Source organism: Kryptolebias marmoratus, linkage group LG18 (assembly GCF_001649575.2).
Source record: "Kryptolebias marmoratus isolate JLee-2015 linkage group LG18, ASM164957v2, whole genome shotgun sequence".
Lineage (NCBI taxonomy): Eukaryota > Metazoa > Chordata > Actinopteri > Cyprinodontiformes > Rivulidae > Kryptolebias > Kryptolebias marmoratus.
The window spans coordinates 6,851,465-6,871,764 of record NC_051447.1 but is presented as its reverse complement, the minus strand read 5'-3'; the positions used below and the strand labels follow the sequence as shown (position 1 = coordinate 6,871,764).

The following is a 20,300-nucleotide window of genomic DNA, read 5'->3' as shown; positions in this document are numbered from 1 at the left end:
GAGACTTGCATTTTGTGAAAAAGGACAGATTTCCCCACATTTCGATGTAAAAAAATCCTGCCTATAGAGACCAACCTGTGGGTGCTACAGCAGCTTCAGGAGCAGCAGTTTGCTCATGAATTTTCCAGCTTTCTCCTCTGCAGCTCCTCGATAATGCTGCAAGATTCTTCCAGTCGGACTGCATTAAGTTCTGCCTCGTCAATGAACTGTTGCACAGAGAGACCAAATGAATCTTCCTGCAGGTCCATTTTTCAAAGTAGGTCTTGCACCTTGTTGCTAAAAAACAGCTTACGAGAAAATATGACTCGCTGAAGAGGAAAAACAAGCAAAAAACAGATAAAAATCCATAGAAATTTAATTTCTTATCAAAAATATCTGCACTACAATTGCATAGATGGACACAATAGCTTGGATTGTTTTTTTTCTCTGACTGTAACAAAGAGGAAAGGGTGTTATTCTTTTACACGTGCTGCCTTATTTTCAACCCACAAACCGAAGTCGAAATCATACATTTGGTTTTTGTTTCAATGGAAAAAGGACTTAATGCTGACATCATGACAGACTTGTTTTTTTTTTACCTCTACTTTTAAATTGACAGATTTGTCTCTAAAAATAAGGATAGCAATAAATATTGCAAATATATTACTTGTTAGTTTGATAAATACTCATTGATTATACTTTTTAAGAACCAATTACACACACAGATAAAAGTCCTTTTGGTTATTTTAACGATGCCGTCCCCCTATGGCAAATTAAATTAAATCAAAACCGGTTTTTTCTCAAAATAACTTCTTCACAGTTCAGCAAAGCTCACGCGGCAGCTCTTTGTGTTCGGCTTGCTGAAGCGGGCAGCAGGGAGTTAATGTTTGTTTTTATGTTTTGGGTTCTGCATAAAGATCTTCAGACAGAAAGTTTCCCAGAAATGTTTCCTTCAAAAGCTTGTCGGGAAATTTCTTCTTGTGTTCACCCTGTTTGTGCTTCTCTTTAAAAAACAACAGATAAAAAAAAAAGAAGAGTACTTGGAATCGGAAAATACAAAACACACAATAAAATATTTCCATGAGGCGGTAGCCGCTCCATCCACCCCCCCTCCAAGTTGTGCATGATGACAACTTTAGTCCAGACTGCGTGGGAGTTTGGCGGTTCTCTCACTGCGTCTCGGCTCAGTTGGCGTACTGTTTGTAAAAGGCAACCTTAACGCGCTCGACGTGGTGACACAGTTTGATGGCGGGTCCGAGCTTCAGGTCCATACACTCCTGGACCGTGGGCAGAGTCAGCAGCAGCAGGGCCTGGCCGTCAATGTCCTGCAACAACAACATGTTTACTGAAACCGTTCTGCAGATTCAAGTCGATTTGATCTCTGCAGCTCATCTCAGCACCCCTTCACGTGTCCCGACCCCAACTTTTGGGGCCACTGGCTTAGAGGACGCGTTTTATGATGGAAAGCGGTGGAGTTACCTGTTCTTTGAAGATGTTAGCCAGTGACGCACAATCAGTCGAGTTGATAAACTGGACGACTTCGTCGACGCTCCACTCCAGAGGATTTCTGTCCAAAACCAGCTGACCGTTGTCTTCCTCAACCTGAACACACATTTATTAAGACGTGTTTATTGTAGAATGAGAATCATTTGGTTGTTTTTTCTTCATCAGTAAGTTATTTCCTTGAGTCAGGTTGTGCTCATGAGGAAACTGACCTTTAGGATACAGACATACTGTTGTGGGTTTATTTGACATATCAATACATAACCAAAGCTGCCATTTCTCGTTTTTCATTGTAATAATTTGTTTGTATCAGTTTTGTAAACAAGCAATACTGGGAGGAGCCTCACCTTCACCACTTGTCCTTTCGGCGGCTGGTACTTGTTGTTGTTCTGGTTGTAGGCGGACAGAGACCGGGTGGACCGCCTGCGGCCCCCCGGAGCCTCCTGGCTGCCCATGAAGCTACCCGCGCTGAAGGCCCTGCGGAGCGTCGCGGCTCTGCGAGGACGGCTGCTGCAGCTCACCTCCGCTGACGAGGCGTCCGTGTGATCGTCGCGAGGCTCCGAGCTGGTGCCTTCGCTGCCCGACTGCAGCCCCAGGCCGTCGTCGTCCTCGCCCTCGTAGCTGTCCTGAAGGAAGGACGAGGTTTCAGCTCGATGTCTCAGTCAAACGCCACCTACCTCCGACTCTGCTCACTCTGCTCTGTTATTAAAACCCTAAACATGTCATTAACATCAGAGTTTGAGTTCAAATTTATTCCATTTGAACTTGATCTTGAAGAATGAAGGTATATGTACACAAGTGTTAAAAAGTCTGAGTTTATAAAACAGGGTTTAATAACACAAATTAGAGCAACTAAAGGGTTGGTTTTTAGCTTATTTTACTTGATTTACATAAAATAAAATACACAAGTTTGAATAATTCCCCAAATGTCAGTTTTTTTTCTTGTTTCAGTCATATTTTAGGGATTTGATCTGCCTAATGAACAAAATAGTAATAAACTGACATATTAGTGTTTAATTAAATATTAGGCCTGCAATATGTCTTTAAACAGCACAAATGCACACCAAGGGAAATATTAAACTAAACAAACCAAAAAATAAGTCAGCAGCAATATATGATGTACTGCTAAATAATCTTAATGCAGACGTGTCAAGATTTATTAATAAAAAAATGACAATTTCTGTCAACTGATGAATAAATTTGTTTCTTAAAACGGTAACATGTGTGGATCAGTTTAAAACAACTTGCCGGGCGGCTTGTCAAGTCTTAATTTGAAGTTTGTGTGGCAGAAAAAAAATAATAAAAAGAACCCAAAATAGATCTTTTATAGAAATGTTCCCATGAATACGTTTAATTAATAAAAATGAACTCTTTACGGAAAAGTTCAAATAGAAATCAATGAAGAGAAAAGCGAGACGAGTTTCATTTTAAGGCTGACGATGTTTGAACTCATTTCTGCCGCCCCAGTTCCAGTAACAGTTTGTTAGAAAGCAAAAAGTGCCAACATTTTATCTGCATCTGCTGACATTTTTTTTTTACACCTTTTTCAATTTCTTGGTAGAGTTAAAAAATATTTAGCAGAGAGAGAAAAAAAAGGAACAGAAAACAGACTGTTGTCAACAACCTGGAAAATGTCTGGAAAAAAAAGGAGCTCATAAAATGTTCGTAAGTCGGTTTTTCAGCAAAGTTTTGAAGGTGTCAGAGACAGAAATGAAATGTTTTTATGATCTGGTTGTTTCCCAAAGAGATTATGTAAGCGCCTGTTTGTCTGTTGGCAAAACATCTCTTGAACCGCTGGATGGATTTTAATGAGATGTTCAGAAAGTGATCATTGGATGTACGTCTGCAACCGATTACCTTTTGGAGTAAACCTAATACAAGATGGCTGCTACAGCTACTAGACCTTAAAATGGCTATAACTGAAACAGTTTTTCAGATATTGAGCTAAAACCTGGAGTGATACGAGCTGAGACTCCTCCCTAGCACATCCTCTGACAAACTGGAGACTTGCAGAGAGGTGGGCAACAAACATTTCATCATAAGAGGTAATTTACTACAGCTGGCTGTCGTCATTTAGATTACATTTGGGCTGAATTAGAATATATTAAACTGGAATGAATTCAGAAGATGCAAATAAATAATATGATTTGAAATACTTGAAATACTTGATCTGATTTTGGTTGCATGAGTCTGATTGTCACTGCCTCAAAAAAAGATGAAATGCACCAAACTGAGTAGAGATATGTAGAAAAAAAGACTAAATCTTATTTATAATAAAAAAGTGACAATAACAAAAAAAAAAAAAAGAACATTTGCCAGAGTAAAGGAACAAAGTGTGTGCAGTAAACACACTGCAGCCAGTCAGCAAGATGTGAAGCTATTTTTAGGTAAATCCATCTGGTCTGCAGCTTTTATCTACCAATTCTGCAGAAAACTCAAGCTGTCAAAACGGAGCTACAATTTTTCCATCTTTATCGGTTTTTGGTTGAATTTGTCCCCACGCTCAGGTTTGACTCCTTACTCCCCGGGTCAGGCCGAGCAGCAGGACACCTGTTGTCAGAGGCGTGTCGTCTAACCTGCGGAGAGCCTGCGGGAGCGTAGTCGACGGCCGACGAGCGTCTTTTCTTCTGCACAAAGATAGCCTTCCTCTTCTTCCTGCGGCGCGTCGGCTTGGCCAGGTCTCCGTCGACCGCCTCCTCGCCGCCCGTCGGTTTGGACAGCTTCCTCTTCTTCCCGTAGTAATAAGCTGTGGACGCAAACAATGCACCCAAAAAGCTCAACTCGGCCACTCGTGGAAGAGAAATTATACACCGCGCTGCATGTTGGAGTCGTCCTCATAGCTGTGGCGCAGGATAATTACGGTAACTCACTGTATTTGGTTTTCGTCTGGACGGAGCAGTTCTCCGGGCACTTGTCGGTAACGAGGACGGGGCTGAAGAGGTTCAAGCAGCACTGCAGCTTCACGCACACCTTTCGGCAAAAGTCTGGGATCTGATCTGCGAGACGGACGATCCTGATGGTGGAGCGGTAGGTTTTCCCTTTGTATCTGCAGAGAAGGAAAGGACAGGAGGGATTAGAGAAAACACAACAGATTATTTAAAATTCATTAACGCACGCAGACTGAATGATTGAAAGTGCAATAATTTTAGCAGAGCTGGTCTGAATTCAAACCTTCTGGTTAATAAAAAAAGAAATAAACACCCTGTTAAGCTCAGCTTTTTATTGACATATAAAATAAAACTTTTTCTGATTTCTAAGAGAGGCAAAAATACTTATCTACTTATTTTTGTATTTTTTTTCAGCTTTTCAAACTTTGTTAGAGAAAGGAAGCAGCCATTTGACAAAAAAAATTATCCAAAAGGAACAAATAACATTATTGCTTTTTTTGTCAAAGTGTAATTTCACTTTCTTTCATTTATAAATGACACTAAATCAAATATTTTTAGGTTTTTGGCTGATTCTCAGGTTAAAAAAAAGAACTGATGAGCCATCTTTGCTTTTCAAAGAAAACGTTTTAAACAGCTGAGGCAATCTGCAGTAACATGCTGAATAAAATAAGCAACATAAGTAAATTTAAAATGTAAAAAATAAAAACCAAACATGCCAGTAGATTGACAATTTTTACATATGTAAATTAACACTAAAGTTTAGCTTCAAGTTATACAGATTTTTCCTAAAGTTTGATTAACTATTAAAATTGCCTCAGTAGGTCTTTTTGTCTGGTTGTAATACTACAGGGAACATAACAAATTGTGTTTTACTGATTATTTTTAATTAGCAGATATATTTCACATATATTTAATCTTCAGTTTGGAAGGATTTCATCTTTGGCTTTTATTTTCTTTATTAATAAAATGTTTTACTGTGAGCATCTCCTTGGAGGGTCTGATTCTATCTAAAAGCCAATATTTTCTGCAGATAACCTGACGTTTTCTCTCTTTAGATTTTACCGTAGTCGTCTTCTCTTCTTGTATTTAGTTTGAGAAACTTGCCAGTGACTAAAAAATTAAAAGCTTTAAAGCTTCGTGACTTTTGGGTTCTAGCGTTTGATTCGTCTTCTTTCTTTCACAAAATGGTAAAGTGATCCCTCCTGGCTGAGGTCGATGAAGGAAAAACCTTGTGTTGGGTCTGATGGAATGCTCACTTTTAGTCTTTGGTCCAAGAAAAGCTCATATTTGTCATTATAACCTTGGAGCTGATCCTTGGATCTCAAATAAGCCTTGAGAAAGACTCAAGATAATGCAGAAAAAGATCAAGCAGTCAGCAGAAAATCTTGGCCCTGTTGATTTTCCGGACATTCCAACAAGGACTGAGTCGGCAAGAAACGAGTCATTTTGGACTCCCGACCTGAATCCAATCAAAAATATCCGGAAAGATTTAAACACCTCAAAAAGACAAAAATCACCTGGTGAGAGAAAAATCAGATTGGTTGATGTAATCCTACTTAGATGGCTGTGAAATTGATTATTTCCAGAAGAAGCAATTCATTTTTGAGACACTTTCTAAGGTAATAACTACATTAAAAATCATCTTTTTTATTTTAAATGAACAACACTGCCGTTTTGCTTTACATTATTTATGTTATTCCAGCTAGAATACACTTTTAGATCAAATGCAAATATACTCTAAAGTTTAATTTTGCGTGAATATGAATTGTTTTGAGCCGTTTTCAGGAATAATAATTTTTGCTGCAAATGTGAGAAAATAAAAGATATTAAAGAGTGAACAAATGAAAAAAACAACAACAAAACAAACAAAAACCTCATTATATGCATCAATTAGTCATCCAAAACTAGAAGATCTGAGCCCAAATTTAACCCACGTAAACAGAGCAAGAAACATCTTCAGCAACAAAGAAATACTGTAAGTCAAATCGCTGATTTAGTTTTAAAGGATTTGTATGATGAAAGTATTTAAAAACTAAAAACCCTTAAGTTCCTGTATATTCAACCCAACCATGAGCGCAAAAAAAACAAAACAAAAACAGTTAAACTGAACAGAAACGTAGGTGCAAATATGCTGCACGGGTTTGCTATTATTGAATTTTTAAACAACAAAACATGCAACAACTTCCATTTGATTACTTTTAAAATTATTCTCCAACGATGATGACTATGACTAATTAGTGGAAGTTTCATTCTGACACGTTCAGGTGTTTTCTATGTGTAGAAAATGAAGAGAAACCTGCAGAGCTATTAAATAATGAAAACTTTTATTGAATAAAAGGGTCTATTTTTTATTGCCAGGTTGATGAACTGAGCTGCATGTTGTTCAGCAGCCTTGGACTCGTCACAGTCAGGAGTAAATTGGCTCTCTGGGCAGTAGATGCCCCAGAAAATTAAAAGTAACTCCTTTGGGTCGTTGTCAAAACACCCCTGCATGAATGTGATCAGTGTGCTCTGCAGGCCACTGCAGGTGACTCACTTCTGACTGCCCGCTTCTTTTTCTCGTTTTAGACAGAAAAAAAAAAGAAAAAAGAGGCCAGTTTTCTGATGAGAAAACATTCAGCGTGCAGCTCGGAGCTGTGGAATAATTTAACTGCGCGCAGCCAGCAGTGAATAAAAATGCAGACGTTACACAAACCACTGCGGCAACATATCAAAACGTGGGAAAACTGCGGCGAGATGGACTTGTGGGGCCTGCTGCTGGGAGAGATGTGCTGCCGAATGATTTATTACGATTTAAGCGTGAAATCCTGGAGTGGCAGCTTGTGATTTTAACATTAAAACCGATCAGCAACAGGAGCGGGAGCGTGTGACACGGGGACAGAGTGTGCTCCGGTGCGGTGGTGTGCGCGCTCTCTAACTTGGCTTTGAGGGTCTCCTCTTGGCAGTCCCAGCTCTGATCCTCCAGCTCCTGCAGCTCCTTCAGGACTCGCCCAGGCTTGTAGGCAGCATTGATCAGCATGCTCAACAGCTGGAGGCAGAAGCAGAACAAAAGCGACACAAATATTAGCAATAAAGACTCCTGTTTTAGGTCAGAGGAATCAAACGACGGAGGGGGATCCAAACAAAACAAAAGGCAGAAACACAAACATGGAACTGTGGACTGTGTGTGAGTCTGTGAGTGTGCACAGAAATGGTCTCTGGAGAAATTAAGCGTCTGTTTTGCTGAGCAGCAGTGAAGGTGCATGCGTGTAAACACATTTGACTGACAGCTGCTCACATTAAAATAAAGGCACTGCTGAGAAACTGCAGGTGGTTAACAAGACATCTCTGTCTCGCCCTTCATCGTTCACCTCCTCCCTCTTCCCATCTCTGTCGAAAGTGTGTAACTCTTTGATTAAACCTGCTCTGATGTGTGTGTCCCCCCCCCCTGTTCCCGCTCAGCCCACCTCTTTGAGGACCAGCGTGCATTTGCCGGGTCCGACAGCCTGTGGCAGCTCAGCGATCCGTCCCTTGTTGAGGTAGGGGCCCGAGAAGCAGCGGTGGTTGACAAAAATCTTGGAGCAGCAGTATCGTCCGTTCGCTGAGCCTGGGAGAAAAAGACAAAACAAAAAAACTTGGTCGATCCCATTTTTAAAAGTGCAGAAATGTTACAAAAGATAACAAAAAAAAGGACTCATAGTTTAGCTTTTTTATTCTCTTTACTAACACACATGTGCCACATCGAGTATTAAAGTTTATCATTTTGTTTTTGGAAAAGCACGTGACAAATACACATTCTGCACTTCACTCAGCTGGTTTGTGTTATAAATTCTCAGGGATCTCAGTGTGGAACATGGACTCAATCAATAACATTTCATTTATTGTTTGTTTATATCGAGTGTTAAGAAATATCACACACGATAACATTTATAGCCTGGGCTAATTTGCAATGCTCGCCTCTTGATGGGCATTTAGCTTCATAAAAGTAAAAAAAAAAATTAGAATACAGACCAAAGCAGAATAAAAAAAGACATTGCATTTATTAAGATGGTGCATAAAAACAAAGTTAAACCAAAATCACACGACTAAACTGGTCATCTTTAAGAATCTGCTTCAGTCTGGATCTAAAATGATCAATTTAATCAGAAACCAGTTTCAAATCTGCAGGTGGAGAATTCCACACTTTAATCCGTCCTACAGAAAAAGCTGCTCGTCCCCAGGGAAGAATAATCAGAATTTACAAACAAAACAACTTTAATAAGTAAAATCTTTAAAAAGCATTTCAGAAGAATCTAAAAGAATGACCATTAGATAGAATCCAAAGCAGTACAAGACTTTATTGTCTGGTTTTGGACTCTGCTGTCCCAATAACTGAACTCAACGCAAGATCCATAAATAAATCCTTAAATCAGTCTAACACAATAGGACCAGCAGGAGACATGTATATTTCACATTTTAAGACAAATATATACGTGAAGAATACAAAGACAGTGCTTTCATTCATTCACACTTTGTGACAACAATTTTAATTTTGATTCAAATAATTGCATCTACACTCCGAGGGCTTGTTTATACACACAAAACAAGTCCTGAACAAGATAACTGAAGGAGGAAGAAGGTAATACTCCATTATACTGATGAGGTAACGCCTGCCGTCTCCCCTGGTCTCTTACCTGACACTCACTTCATGTGTGGACAAGAGATTTTCTTCACAGTCATCTTTAAACTGAAGTTCCAACATCTTACGCTTCGGTTATTACCGCAAACTTTTATCTATTTACCCGTTTGCTTCTTGAATCTTCTGAAGTGCGTCGACTAGCTCGAAGGCTTTCTGCTTTCAGTTGTCTGTTTGATGCTTCTGTGTTTTCTCTAATGAGCTTCCCGATTGAAATTTTAGACCTGACTCAAACTGGGAAGGTTGATAATGTGATGAGCAAACTAACATACACTCAGACTAACCGGGATAATAACCATTTCGCACTAACAACAGTTTTAGGCATTTAACCTACGGATCGCATGCAGCATCCAAAACCTATAAGCCTCTAAAGATGATCTATAGTCAGAATATTGAGATCTTGGATATGAATTATTCTAGATCACAAGAAGTTTTGAAACTCTTTGCTTCTTTTGAGTCAAAACTGGCATCACTTTAAACTTAATTAAAGCTAATTTGTTTTAAAAAAGAGATCCCCTTTGTTGCCACGAATAAAAGCCACCTCTCATCCTCCTTTTATGACATTGTTGCAGTTAATTCATTTACTTTGTTTAGTATAATATTTGACGTTAGTAGAAGTTGGATTCTCTTTTTATTCTCATTTGGGGGAAGGACAAAGCAAATTAGTGCAGGCTATAACTGCAATCCTGAAACGGATTATAAATAAGTTTATTTATTGACCTTCCTTAAGAAGCTTTTTGGTAGTTTTTTTTTGTCTGAACTCACAGCTCTTGTGATGGGAGAAGAAGGGTGGGGGGTTGTTTTCCGTCAACCAAACAGGTGCCACGGCTCTCTCTCTCTCTTTTTTAAAAAAAAACAGTTAAATTATTTGCATTTTGTATGCAAATCATTTTTTATGCGGGAATTTGCCACTAAATAGTTTAATCATTTTTTTTCCTCTAGTCAAGTCTAGTTTATTTGTATGGCACATTTCAGCAACAAGGCAGTTCAAAGTGCTTTACCTCATAAAAACACAAAAATAAAGTCATACGAATTGAGAAAACGGTAACATTTTGTCGAGTGACAAAATGTATATATGCAACAACAACAAAAAAAAAAACATTAAATTTTTCCTGGTAAATTTTGCAAAGCTAGAGTGCAAAATATTTATTTAAAATATGTGTGACTTTTGTCATTTGTTTTCTTTCCTCCATAGAATCAAATAAAACAAATGAGAACATCCTCCTCGAGTGTTGATTGTGTACTTTCTGCATAACTGCTGCTTGATTAATGCCGTGCCACTGCTTAAACGTAAAGTTTCATCAGAACTGCTCAGCTGTGGTTTAATCAGCTTTCCTGGCAGCGTTAGCAGTTTGTGGAAATAACCCTCCAATTAATCTTAACTGTGACTCTTTTCCAGCCCACTCAAAATCAGTAAGACGACTTCAGAACAAACCACTGTGAGAAGACTGCTCCAGTTTCAGAAAATTATTTCGTGCCTGCGCAGGACTTCGCAGCTTTTCTCATGCCTTGCTGTTACTTGACTGATTGTTTAAGTCAAACCGGACCACGAGGGCATCTTGTCCCCACCCCCCCAGTCTCAACTGGGGGGTTCGCCCTCCGCCCTCTTCCTGCAGCCCCTCGGCCGCCATCGGCACCTGGAACTTCACTGCCAGGGGAGAATAGTAATTAGGTAAAGAGATGAATATGCATGAACAAGTGGGTGACGAGGAGTGTGGAAAAGAGGACAAGGGTCTCCTGGAAACAACACACAGCCCTGCTCTGCCCTCGTTGTTGGAACATGCATGTCGTCTGCAGACTGAAACTGAACACTGAGCTCACGGTGAGGTGAGAGGAGGAAGTGGGATTTTGGTTGAATCTAATCTTCCTCTGCTCACCCGTCAAGGTTAGGTTTAGCTAAACTTTAGCCTACATCTCTCTAATGTTTAAATACATGTGGCACTTTTTTTTCCCCAGATTATGCTTTCTACACTTCAGGCTTTTTTCCTCCGTCTTATGTTTTATTTTAAATAGAAGTATAATAACACAGCAGAATCAGCATTAGGTAATAAAAGGGGGAAAAAAGACAACAGTGGTTCATTTTACCCACTTTTAGGCCTATTTGGAAGTTCAAATGAAAGAAAAGGCTTTTTTTATCTGTCACCCAAAGTGTCAAACTGCAAAACAAAGAATGCTGCCAACTTTATGATTAACTGCCAACAGATATCATTCAAAGCTTGTAACTAATTAACAGATTTACTTTCTCCCACTGCCACTGCCTCATGACTTCTTGCAGGGTAATAAACACGAGCAAGACATAATTGCCGCCAGTTCGACAGAACATAAAGATTAAAAAGTTAAAATCACTAACTGAAGTGAGAAATCCTGTCTTGAACTTTTTAAAGGCATTTTACAGATATGGTGAACTATTTTAGAAATTACCGCACAACTGCTGTGTTCTGTGTAACATATAAAAAAAGAAGGCTTTTTCTGTTATTAGTGGTCCACTTTTTTAAGTACAGTCGGCTGGAGGTTTTGTCATTCTCACTCCGTTTTGCAAATCAAGCCGGGTGCAATAAACACAACAACAAACTTTCAGCTGTGGGGGTAACTACTATTTGTAACAACAGCACAGGCACTGATCCACAGGAGCTCGGCGCAGAAGTGCATGAACCCGTCACGCTCTGTCACACATAATGAAGGTTCTACCTGCAGCTAGCAAGATAGCAAGTTAGCTAGCAGGATGAATGGATGGACAGAGCTGATTAACCAGAGAAATGTCTGCTTCTTGTACATTTGTTATCAGTGAGCTAAATGAAATATTAAACTGCCAAGGTTTTCCAATTTAGCAAGTTCTGCAGAAGGCTTTGCCTAAAACCTGTCAGCATTTAGTACTTACATAAGTATGAGTTTAGGAAACAGAAGGACCAAAGAAACACTTAATAAGCAATGAACAAATGGTAATTTATTAAGGGTATTCTGCAATGCTTTGTGGCTTCCCTTAGTGAGGAACTAAAAACTCTAATTACTGATCATCACAAACTCGTGATGTCTGAGTAAAGGAGTGTTTGAAGAGTGGGGTTTTCCTCGTACGGCAGCTCGTTACCATTAATTACTGGGCATTTGATTACCTGGATCCATGGCGACCGGCTGGCAGTGGTTCACAGGAGTCGTCTCAGTCGGCTGGGACGGAGCCAACCTACAGGAAAAACGCCATCAGTCCCGTCAGAATAATCAATAAAATTATCCGACTGATCTAATCAAACGAGAAACAATAGAGAAACCAAATGTTGGCTCGGGCAGTCAATCGGTCTGCTCAGCAGCTACCGCAGTTTCGGTTGGATTTAGAAGCGGGCGGGTTAGAAAGAAATTAGCGGTGAGATGAAAAAGCTGAAAAAGTGGTGCTGAGGACCTCATATTTCTCCCTTCTCCCTGACCGCCATTCCCGCCCTCGTGCTCCCCGGGGCAGCGCTCGCCAGCGAACGGCACAGGGCGTCATTTGTCAACGAAATCAATCAGTGCCTCGGGGAAAGCAATTTCTGCTCTAAAAAGACGCTGTTTCAATTAATAGCTCTGAGTGACAGAGAGGGAAAGGGGGGGGAGGGGAAGGAGAAAAGCCTCGAGGGTGAATTTTTTTTTTGGCTCGCAGGTAAAAGGGCAGAAAACAAAGGAAGGCAGGAATGAAAACGACATTCCAGGACAAACAGAAACGAAAGATCCCAGCTGTGGTTAGGCCTGTTATACAATACATGAACAGACACATTTTTTGCGTCAATTTCTATTTAACTCTTATTCTCACCTAAAATAATTCAATAAAGGAGCAGTTTTTTTTCATTGTTGAATGGAAGGAGAGACAATGCAGACAGCACTTTGAACGAATTTCCTCTTAAAAGAGCTTAATCACACTTACTGACACACTGTCCTGATGCATGAGCAACAGTTTGGTTTCACTTTTATGATCCTGCAACCGGTAAATATTTTTACGATTAGTTCATCTGAAAGAGGAGAACCATTTCCTCTTTCGGCTAGCAAACCATTTAGTCAATTAAATGTTGGAAAATACAGAAAGAGTCAGCCAGAGTGTCTTTTAGCTCAAGATCAAGTGTTTAACATCTTTTTTTAACAGCATCCTTATATATTTTTCTCTAATTACTATAAAATGAAAAAGAAATGTTTTAATTACATTTTAGGATTCCCATCATAAGTTTAAAGTTTTGATTATACACTAAATAACATTTTTAGGTCCAAGAAGATGATGCGAATATATTATTTTTTTTATTAAAAGCAAAGATTTTAAAAAACCATTTTGAATTTTCATTTATTCTGTGATGAATAATGAATTAAGGTAAATTAATTATTACTGCCACAAGTCAGTCTCTTGAATATTAAAAGCAGGAAGTTCACACAGATATGATTCAAACCACTTTGTAATTTGCTAAATATTTTCCTGCAAATAATTATTCTGCAAATAACCCCAATTATGACCTACTTATTTCAGCGATTTAAAAAGAAAAGGAAAGGAAACTCTGTTTTAAATGTGTCCTCTTAAAACCTTACTTTTGATTCTTTGTAAGAGCTTCGAAACATATAAATAAAACCTGGTATTTTGTTAGGTTGTTTAGGAGCTTTGTATCTTTAAGATTAATTTTAAATGAGCCTAATTTTCTCATAATATTCAAGTGATCTGAAGCAAAACTACTAAGGTTTTTGGTGGGTTAAAAAATTTTTTTTTTAAATTTTTGCTGCTTTTTCACTTATTTTCAGACCATTCTCTGAACCAGGTGATGGCATGACTTTTTTTTTCAAATTCTAAAATAAAATAACCTGTTTTCCAACAAACATACTCTCATAATAGGAGCTTTTTTGCAAAATAAACTAAAATAAATTGAGGAAAAAAAAAAACAAGCTGGATGTGAGACATGATTCACACAAATTACTACAATAACCTGGACCCCAAGTTTTTGTTTTGTTTTGTTATATATTTAATGAAATAAAGACTTAAGAAAAGGATGTTGGATTCTGAATTTTTGTTCATTATCTCATGCACTTATCCAGAAAACATTACCAGGTTTCAGTTTGTTTTTCTTACTGTTTTTCTGGCTGGACAACGGCTATCTTCTTCTGCTTCTGGCCTGAAGAGAGAAAATAAAAAGATTTTGTATAAATGTTTAGTGGTCCACAACTTCTAACCTCTCCAGATTCTGCAAAGCACTTCACAGAGTTTCTCATTCACACTCCTGCAGTGCATTATTTATACACTTTTACACACTATATACAACATTTTTAAAATATTCTCATTCATACATAGATAAGTATAAGGGTGGGCAGAGATAAGTTTAGTGTCTTGCCCAAGGACACTTTGTCACACTGCAGGGGCCGGGGATGGAACCCCAACCCTTCGATTGGAGAACAACCACCCTACTCACTGGGCCACGCAGCCCTAATAAAGTTACATTTTGTGCACTTGTGTGTGTGTGTGTGTGTTTTGTATACATACAGACAGGTTTGAGCGGAGTGGTTAAAGGGTAAGCGTTGGCCTCACACCAGCCAACAGGAAAGATGTCCATGGATTCCACATCCACGATACACTCTGACAGGGACTTCGCCACATCTGGAGACAGGTAGACAGCAGAGGGAAAAGGAGAACCTGTCAGTCCAACAGGAGCAAACTGATATTTCATCCACACACACACACACAAGCACACGGACAAATGTATGTACCTTCCAGTCGGAGCCACAGCAGGCGTCCTCTAACCTGCGTAATCTGAGCCACACACACCTCCGCCGGCCTCTGAGGGTTCACCGCCTCCAGCCACATGTCTTTGGCAAAGCCTCGGTTCTGCCATGTCTGCAGGCAAACACACATACACACATGTGTAAAAGAGAGGGTTCGTCTTACATTCATGGTAGGGATCTAACCCAAGATGAAGACCAAGAGTCGAGCTCAAGTTACAACACAAACTGCACCTTCCTCCTGTTGGCCTCCAAAAGTAACAGGCTTACTGCACAGTAAATTCAGGAAATAATTTGTCATAGTAGTGCACTGTCAGCATAAAAAAACCCAACAATATTCTGATATTTAAAAAAACTACTGAGTTAATGGTTTTTTTGGTTGTTTGTTGAGGTTTTTTTTGTCATTTAGACATGAGAAAGAAAATACTTGAGCTTTCAGAGTTGCTCATGTTCTCAAAGTCCTCCAAGTTTTTTCTACTCATTTTTGTTTTACTTAGAAAATGTACAATATTACAAACTGAACACTGAAAATAATATAAATAAGAAAACAATCAGGCAGAAATGTGATCATTGTATCATCCAGTTGCACGGGGTTATATTATAGTTCCAGTCATTTCCATCTGGGGATTAATAAAGATGCATTTTAGTCTATTTAATTAGGTTTTTGTCCATGCTGCTGCAGTGCACATACATATCACAGGCCAAACAGGATGCTCTTGCAGACCTAATATGATAAGGAGCATCCGGCTGATAATTACTGCTTTATATATTCCTTTTAAAGAAAATCTAAAATCCTAAAAGCAACTTTGAGACAAAGTTAACCCCAATGAATACACACACACACACACAAAAAGCTCAACTGCTCGACTTCACAGGAGCTTTTCTTACATCGGGAAAGCAGGCATCGGGAGCTGCTTCAGTCCCGCTCTGCTTCAGGTAGTCGGCCCAGTCGAAGTCCTGGCCCTCGTAGCCCAGAGGCCTCTCCAGAACCACCATGTTCTTCAGACACCACTGGGCCGGCAGGATGCCGGGCGAGTTGGCGTGGCACACCACGGAGCGAGGCTTGGCGTCAGCCGACAGGTCATCCAGCGTCACCTGGAAGTAGCTGTCACTGTAGACCTGAAGAGGAAACGAAACAAACAAAAATGAAAGTTATTCTAATGTATTACAGATGGTCACATTAGTTTTATATTGTTAAGACGGTTTAGTTTGACTGGAGACAAGAAATGCTAAGTAAAACACAGTGGAGGAGCATCATGAAATATGGGAACCATTTTTTGTTTTTGTTATCTGTGTTTCAATAACTTCACAATAAATTATCGCTTTACAATTAGTTAAACACTAAATATTGTCACTAAAATATTAAATATTTATGACAGAAATATAATAAATATATGAAGATATTCATATCGTACAAATTACTCAATCTGCATCATATATCCATTTATATGATTTTTTAATATATAAAAATTCTACTAAATATTAATTACTAAATAATTAATCCTAATGCATTAGTATGGTATTGAAACAAACATTATTTTTTGTAACTACTGGTTAATTAACATCAGCTAAATACATTTACATTTAAAAAGGACATTGTTGTGTTTATAAGAGGTCATAAATCAGTATTTTTGGTTCACATTTGTAACTTAAAACTAAAAATTATGACACAAGGAACCTCATTTAAACCAGTTTCTCAAACAGAATGCATCTAAAATAAAAGAATTGAAATTATTTTAACTTCTTTTAGAGGTTCATTAAAATTCATTCCTTACATTGCAAAAAACCCCCCCAAAAAACTAATGCCATTCATTTGAGTTTAAAGGCACCATTGTTGCTGTGGTTTCCTGTGCACGTGCAATATACAAAGTAATAATAGGTGTGTGGAAAGTAAGCTGCTACATTATTGTTTCAAGTCCACAAATACCACCAAAAGTGATTTTTTAAAATCTCTGTTTTCGAAAATACTTACTACACTCCACTACATTTTCTTTCGAACCAGAAACATTGTTTGAATCTGAATGAGAGGCGCAAACGCAGCAGAAAAGATACATTTTTAATAATATCTGGAGTAGTAGTAGTAGTAGTGTGGACAGGGCCATCTTTAGAGATGTGAATATTTTTAGTTTTAGTTTCCCATATGAAAAGCCTTTGGTTGGTGCTAAGTAAGAGCATTTTTGTAAAACAGGTTTTTTGTTTAGTGGATGTGTATAAAAAAAACAGCCTTGCTAAAATGCCAGGTTTTATTGATGTCATCATCTTTTACGGTAACTTCTGTACAATTCAACTGAAAAGAAAAATCTGTTGGAGGGAAAAATGTAAAAAACAAAAGGACTGAAAAGGCGGGTTACGTAAGCGTGCACACCCTTAAACAAACAGTTGTACGAAGCACCTTTTGATTTAATTACAGCCTTCTTTCTTTTTGGGAGCACAGCTGCCGTCACTTAAAGTGACGTTAATCAAACTGAAATAATGTTCGGCTTTCCGCGCAGGATTATTCTGTCGTTAAATTTGACGCATCCCAAGGTTCACAAAAAACTTCACAAATCATCAAAAGAATCTTTCTGTTACAAGGTATCAGTCACGAGAAAATTAGAAGAAGAAGAAGAAAAAAACCTCAGCGTTAGATAACTTACAGAACACAGTAAAGATAATCATCAGGAAGTGGAGAAAATATAGAACAGCACTGATATTACCGAGAACTGGACACCCCTCTAAAACTGATGAAAAGGCGAGACAGAAAACTGGTCAGGGAGGCTGTAGAGTCCTACGGAAACGCCAAAGGAGCTGCAGGAATGTCTGACAAGTACAGTTTGTGTTCTACATTTGACAACAATCGCCTGGGTTCTCCACATAACTGAGCTTTGGGAGAGGGAAGCCTTTTCTTAAAACAACAACAAAAAACCTAACAAATAAATAAATAAATACTAGAAACAGATCAAGTCTCCCAAAAGCATGTGGGAAACGTGTTACGGTTTGATGAACCAATTTTACTTTTTCGGCCACAAGTCCATAAAATATGTTTAGTGCAGGAAGAAGACTGAATCACCAAATGAACACCTTCTCCACAGTGAAACACGGTGGTGGCAGCATCATGCCGTGGGGTGGCTTTTCTGCAGCTGGAACTGGGGTTTTAGTCAAGATGACTGGGACGATGAAGAGTTTCAAGGTGCTTTACATAATTAAAAAACAAAATAAAAACAGCATGTGACATTGAATAAACAGTAAGAAAGAGAAAAACATCGAAGACATCAAAAACCCGCACTCTAACCCTAATTTAGCCATAAGCAACTCTAAACAGGTGGGTTTTAAGTTGAGATTTAAAGGCACCCAGTGTTTCAGCTGTTTTACAGTTTTATGGAAGTTTGTTCCAAATTTGTGGGGCATAGAAACTGAATCCTGCTTCTCCTCGTTTGGTTCTGGTTCTGGGGATGCAGAGCAGTCCAGAACCAGAAGATCTGAGGGGTCTAGACGGTTGGTACAGTGATAACAGATCTTTAATGTATTGTGGTGCTAAACCGTTCAGTGATTTATAAACTAACAACAGTATTTTAAAGTCTATTCTTTGAGCTACAGGGAGCCAGTGTAGGGACTATAAAACTGGTGTTATGTGCTCTATCTTCCTGGTTTTAGTGAGAACACGAGCATGTGTCTGCTAGAAGGCAGGAGATGAAGAGGAAATTTACTTTTCAAAATGACAACGACCACAATAAACATTTAGTTGAACAAAAAAATGTCTTCATGTGAGGGAAAATTCAAGTTTTGGAATGTCTTAGCCAGAGTTTAGAGCAAAGTCTGATAGGAAATGACGTGAAGAGGGCTGAGCACAACAGCTGCCACCACAATATGACAGATTTTGAAGCACTTTTGTAGACAAATATAACCAATTCAAGGTGTGGCTGCTAAGAGTCCAATTAAAAAAAAGACTGAATGCTGTAATTAAATCAGAATGTGCTTCAGCAATTTATTAGATTCAAGGTGTGCTCACTTATGCAACCAGCTTATTGTACATTTTTCTTTTAGATTTATCCCCTGCAACAGATTCTTTTGTTTTGTTTTCAGATGAATTGTACAGGACAAATGTCACGGTAAAGGGGGGGGGGGAGAGATTTGAAATGATTCATCGTGGTTTCGTTCTTTTACGTCACAAAAGCCTGGTATTTTAACAGATGTATGTGAGCTTTAGAGGGACAAACATGAGATAAAATACCAACAGAACTTCCTTGAGACTTTTCTGCCGAATTCCATTCTCTGGAATTTAAACATGTCGGGAACAAGGTCACCTCGCTTGAAAAAACACCTTAAAAATCTTGTTGCCGCAGTATAAACGGCAGCTGAAACCCGCTGGAGGGAGGGAGGAGGCGGCCTGAAACTTTATGTTTACTGTAGATAATCTTTTTCAGGGCAGCTTACCTTGGTGACAGAAACGGGGCAGATCTGGAGCTGCTCCCACGGAGAAACCATCTCCAGCTTCATGTTCGTCTTAAAGGAGTGCTTGGGCAGGTCTACGTGGTCCTGACACAATAAAGTCAAGATTTTCAGACAAATGTGCTCCACTTTTAATGACTCGCACACATGCAAGACTCATATAGGTCGTGCAAAACCTGCTTTGGTGGCCACGTGTTAATGTGATGGCTCCTAGGTCAAACCTAATGTTCTTTTTGTCTTTTCTTGATGGGATAAACTGTGAGTTTCCCATGTTTGTGACAGAACTGTGTTCATGTTGGAACACATTTTCAACTTAAATTTCAGTAATCTGTTTGTTTTGCCTGGTTGCTGCTTTTCATCACAACTCTCTGGTTCTTTCCTGCCAAACTGACTGGAAACGTAAAATGTTTACCTTCCTGTAGAACAAAGAGTTTTAGCTTCATGTCACAAAATTTGCATCTAATGAACGTTTCTTTGTTGTCCTTCTCTAAATTAAAAAAATAAAAGAAGCTTCTCCTGTTTTGCGAATAATACTGTTTTGAACTGTGCAAGGATGTTTCTGAAAATCATCCGAATGTTTACGAAAACTCCCCTATTTTCCTTCAACTTTGTCGAGGAGGTTCAATTCCCGCCTCCTTGTAGTGCTCGTGTATTCTCTTCCGTCCTTATTGGGGGTTTTCCACTTGTCTGTGACGCTCGTATTTCATTTGTTTTACATTCGCCTCCTTCAAATTGTGCAGAGCACTGTGAAACCACATTATCCAGTTTTCTGTTTGTACACGAGGAGCTCATGCAAGCGCTGAAATCACTGGCTTTGTGAGCAAACTGAAACCAAAATAAAGCTGAAGAAAATGAGGTAAAGAGCAGATTAGTTCCTTGTTGTGATGCGTTCAAGTTAAACATTGGACAGCGGGATTCTTACATAAGAAAAAAATTGCTTAAGAGAATGATATTTTAAAAAACAAAACAAAATGAAATGTGCAAGCAAGCCAGCAAAGTCATCCTTGTAAATGTGTTGCTAATCAAAATTTATTCTGACTCCTGCTTTGTTTGTTTGTTTTTTTTCTGCATAATTTTAATGGAAGTGCTCCGTTTTACTTTTAAATTCTTTTAAAAGGCTGCAGCACAGCAGGTCA

At 38.8% G+C, this 20,300-nt stretch overlaps 1 protein-coding gene across 5 annotated transcripts in view; it reads right to left on the bottom strand.

Moving 5' to 3' along the window:
* Positions 1–500: 500 nt before the first annotated feature.
* sfmbt2 (Scm like with four mbt domains 2) overlaps positions 501–20,300 on the bottom strand; it is a 58,058-nt gene continuing 38,258 nt past the window's right edge. For all 5 annotated transcript variants that reach the window (XM_017411706.3, XM_017411707.3, XM_037981226.1 and 2 more), the window contains 13 exons: positions 19,150–19,251; positions 15,625–15,855; positions 14,725–14,851; positions 14,501–14,614; positions 14,093–14,135; positions 12,135–12,202; positions 7,817–7,956; positions 7,289–7,398; positions 4,353–4,528; positions 4,059–4,228; positions 1,830–2,108; positions 1,459–1,581; positions 501–1,304 (listed from right to left, as the gene is read on the bottom strand). In XM_017411706.3, coding sequence (XP_017267195.1) covers positions 1,164–1,304; positions 1,459–1,581; positions 1,830–2,108; positions 4,059–4,228; positions 4,353–4,528; positions 7,289–7,398; positions 7,817–7,956; positions 12,135–12,202; positions 14,093–14,135; positions 14,501–14,614; positions 14,725–14,851; positions 15,625–15,855; positions 19,150–19,251 — 1,824 coding nt within the window. In that variant the 3' untranslated portion in view covers positions 501–1,163. The remainder of the gene's footprint in view (positions 1,305–1,458; positions 1,582–1,829; positions 2,109–4,058; positions 4,229–4,352; positions 4,529–7,288; positions 7,399–7,816; positions 7,957–12,134; positions 12,203–14,092; positions 14,136–14,500; positions 14,615–14,724; positions 14,852–15,624; positions 15,856–19,149; positions 19,252–20,300) is intronic.